Source organism: Nanorana parkeri, unplaced genomic scaffold (genome assembly GCF_000935625.1).
Source record: "Nanorana parkeri isolate BGI_ZX_2015 unplaced genomic scaffold, ASM93562v1 scaffold2064, whole genome shotgun sequence".
Taxonomy (NCBI): Eukaryota; Metazoa; Chordata; class Amphibia; order Anura; family Dicroglossidae; genus Nanorana; species Nanorana parkeri.
Window position 1 is genome coordinate 142,819 of NW_017308332.1, and position 3,984 is coordinate 146,802.

A 3,984-nucleotide genomic window follows, 5' to 3' on the forward strand; every position below is an offset into this window, starting at 1 on the left:
CTGTATGTATGTATACACACACACACACACACACACACACACACACACACACACACACACACACACACACACACACACACACACCCACACACACACACACCCCCACCCCACACACACACACCCACACACACACACACCCCCACCCCACACACACACACAAGAATGTTGATTGTAGGTCACTCTCTGATGTCTGTGATGCTGGAAGACGTTTACATTCATCATTCTAATCTTCTGCATTTATTTGTCTTTACAGAAATACTGCGTGGTAACCTCCAGGTAAGATAGAGATCTAATTCTTCTATGTGGCTCTGGAAGCCTCTGCGGCTGTTGTAGAACTATAAGTCCCAGCATAGCAGTAGCAGATCTGGACTCTACAATTCCCCCTCAACCGCTCTTACTGTAAAGAACACATCCCACAACGAAGGTCAAACATCCTTCTCACCTCATCAGTGATGTTCCCTTGTCTCTGTACAGACGTTGGCTTCAATTGTTACATTGTTGCATTGACTTCATACCTATGAATATCGTGAAGGGTTGTGCTGAGACTTGTAGTTCCACCGCTATTGGAGAGCGACCTTCAGTTGTAATCTCTCTGTCTCCAGGTTGGGTAAGATTCTCTCCGAGTCTCCTCTTCCCGGCCGCCTGGACATCCAGCTTCCCATCATCTCGGACGAGTTCAAGTTCCAGGTGTGGCGGAAGATGTTCCGAGCGCTGATGCCAGGTGAGATTCTGGGCGGGGCTTCAGGGGAGGAAACGCCTGATTGGTTCGCACTGCACAGGGAGGTTCTCGAGCTAATAAAAAGGATCCGGTACTGACTCAGGATCTCCATGATTATTGGCTCGTGGGTGTGTCCAATGGCAGGACAGACCCAGTGACACATGATCAGTGGGGTGTACTTTATTTCACCCACTGTAGTCATTACAGTGAATCTCCAAATGCTTCACCCCACGGCCATTGTTACACCCCAGATCCTTTCTCCTCGGTGCCCCGGGGAGCACCCCGGTCCTGGTGCACAAAGCTGTAGCATTGACTTCTCGGACTTGAGTCAGGCCCCGCCCCCAGTATTTTGTCTTATTTATCGATTGCTGACTCATTTTCAGCCATTTACATCAATGCTGCAAAGGAGCTTACACTCCAATGTCCGTAGGGTGCTTGTGAGAAAGCCAGTTAATGCACTGGTCTGATTTTGGGGCATATAGAGGAACCCGTACAAGCACAAGGTAAACATACAAACTCCATGCGGATAATGTCCCTGGCGGTAATGGGATCCAGGGCCCAAGGCACGGCACTTAGCTCTTGTCCTGCAATACCACTTATGTCCAGCAGATGGCAGCAGCAGCAAAGCATTCACTTTACAGGGTTACATGAGCATGTGTCTGCTGCAGCTAACGAGTTCTTATATGTGACGGAAGCATTCGTTTTACTTTTTCAGGGTTTTCCCCCCAGTGATCCTGCTAATAACACACTTCCTGTTCCAGGGTAACAACACTCACTAACTGCGCTGTATCTATGGAGGAGCAGGGTTTGCTCCCTAACACAGAGAATGTGTTAGTATTACAGATCATCTCCCCCTCTGCTCATCTCCATTACATGGGGGGGGGGGGGGAGAGATAGCTAAGAACAATGGCTCCATCTAGTGGGAGGAACATTGGAAGTTCCTATGCTCCTCAGCTCCACCTAATGACAGGACCATTGGAAGTCCCTATGCTCCTCTGCTCCATCTAGTGGCAGGAACATTAGAAGTTCCTATGCTCCTCAGCTCCATCTAGTGACATTATCATTGGAAATTCATATGCTCCTCGGCTCCATCTAGTGGCAGGAACATTGGAAGTCCCTATGCTCCTCGGCTCCACCTAGTGTCAGGACCATTGGAAGTTCCTATGCTCCTCGGCTCCATCTAATGGCAGGAACATTGGAAGTACCTATGCTCCTCGGCTCCATCTAGTGGCAGGAACATTGGAAGTTTCTATGCTCCTCAGCTCCATCTAGTGGTAGAAACGTTGGAAGTTCCTAGACTCCTCGGCTCCATCTAGTGGCAGGAACATAATTGGGAGTAGGTGGGAGGTAAGCTGTGTCTATCCCCGCCCACCCAACGACCGCAACAGCATGAGGAGGTGTGGCCACTTCTGATTTGAATGTTTCCACATGTCATGTGACTGCTATCATTTTCTTTCCCGTTCCTTCATAGCTCTAGAAAACCTAAACTTCGACCCCAACTCGGCCCAACAGAACCTGGTCATCTCCTCCGACGGCAAGTCAGTCGAATGTTCCGATCACAAGCAGCCCGTGTCCGATGACCCGGCGCGCTTCGACAAGAGCAACTGCCTGGTCACCAAAGAGAGCTTCACGGAGGGCGAGCATTACTGGGAGGTCATCGTGGAGGACAAGCCGAGATGGGCCCTGGGTGTCATCTCCGAAACTGCCAACCGCAAGGGCAAGCTCCACGCCACCCCCGCCAACGGCTTCTGGCTGGTGGGATGTAAGGAAGGGAAGGTCTATGAGGCCCACCTAGAGCAGAAGGAGCCTCGGGTCCTACGCGTGGACGGGCGCCCGGAAAAGATCGGCATCTACGTCAGCTTCTCCGACGGGGTCCTCTCCTTCTTCGACTCGGACGACGAGGACAACGTCAAGCTCCTGTACACGTTCCACGAGCGGTTCTCGGGCCGACTCCACCCGTTCTTCGATGTCTGCTGGCACGACAAGGGAAAGAATGCCCAACCCATGAAGATCTACGCGCCCCCCGGCACACCGCTATAAGAAAGAAGTCTTCACGGTGGCCACCAACACCACTGCGCACGTCAACATTGGACACAGTCAACTAGGGATGCACCGATACTAGTATTGGTGCCGATACCGAGTATTCACCCAAATGCTCCGATACCTTCCCCGATACCGGAACTTCCGGCCAGAGGGAGATTTCCTCTGACCGGCAGTGCCGTAGGGAAACATCGATCAGGAAGCCGGGAGGCGAGTAATGACCCAACTCCCAGCTTCCTGATTGGCCCAACAGCCGGCTCGATGCTGTTTGACCAGGAAGCCAGCTTTCCAGCCAATTATCATGGAGCCGGTTTCCAATAAGGAATCCGGGAGGCGGGTCATTACTCGCCGCCCCGGCTTCCTGACTGGCCGGCATGCCCACTTGATGCTGATTGAAAGGGAAGGCCAATCACAATCAAGCCGGCCAAACAACTTTCTGCCGGCTTCCCGGGCAATCAGGAAGCCGGGCGGTATGTCATAACCCACCACCCAGATTGCCCGGTAAACCAGCCCCATGCCAGCGGAAGCACCGATATCGGTACTCGGTATCGGTACTCGGTATCGGTACTCGGTATCGGTACTCGGTATCGGCGAGTACCGAAGGCAAAGTATTCGTACTCGTAGAATTCAGTCTAATTCCAAATTCAGCCCAACGCCAGCAAAAACTAGAGGCCCAACTGTCACGTTTTTTGTTTTTTTGGCACGTTGTTTGACTGGTTCCAGAGATTCTTCCAAACCCGGAACCAGAGACAGGAACATGTCCTCATACCTCACAATGTGTTCAGTATCGATGAACCCCCAAAATTTGGGTGGACTGTTTAAACACCCGACAAAGAAAAGTTGGAGCGTTGCCGGCACATCGTGTACAGGCGTCATCTCCATCCTCAGGCGGCTTCTAAATAAACCGGATCATGTAAATGATCTTCTCATCAGAAATAAAGAGATCCGAGATGTCCCGAGGAGGGAAATCATCCCACAAAGCTGACTTCCTGTCTCATCTCTCAGATCCAACTGTCAATTCTCAGAACCCTCAAAGAGAACCAGTCATCCTTGCTCCAGAACTCGCTCGTCCTTCACTATTATTCTGCAACATGCTTACTCATGCATTCATATCTTGTCTTCCCCTCGCCCCCACCCTCCCCTCCCCCATCAACATGCCAATGGCATTATTAAATAAAACCTTTTCATTACAGAACAGATTTCAGACCCGACAATGTCATCACTTT

General features: G+C 51.2%; 1 protein-coding gene across 1 annotated transcript in view; it reads left to right on the forward strand.

The window, feature by feature from the left end:
- Window positions 1-2,758, forward strand: part of TRIM72 (tripartite motif containing 72) — a 7,353-nt gene extending 4,595 nt beyond the window's left edge. The window contains exons 4-6 of the mRNA XM_018572541.1: window positions 254-276; window positions 603-721; window positions 2,190-2,758. Of these exons, the coding sequence (XP_018428043.1) occupies window positions 254-276; window positions 603-721; window positions 2,190-2,758 (711 nt within the window). The remainder of the gene's footprint in view (window positions 1-253; window positions 277-602; window positions 722-2,189) is intronic.
- Window positions 2,759-3,984: the final 1,226 nt, after the last annotated feature.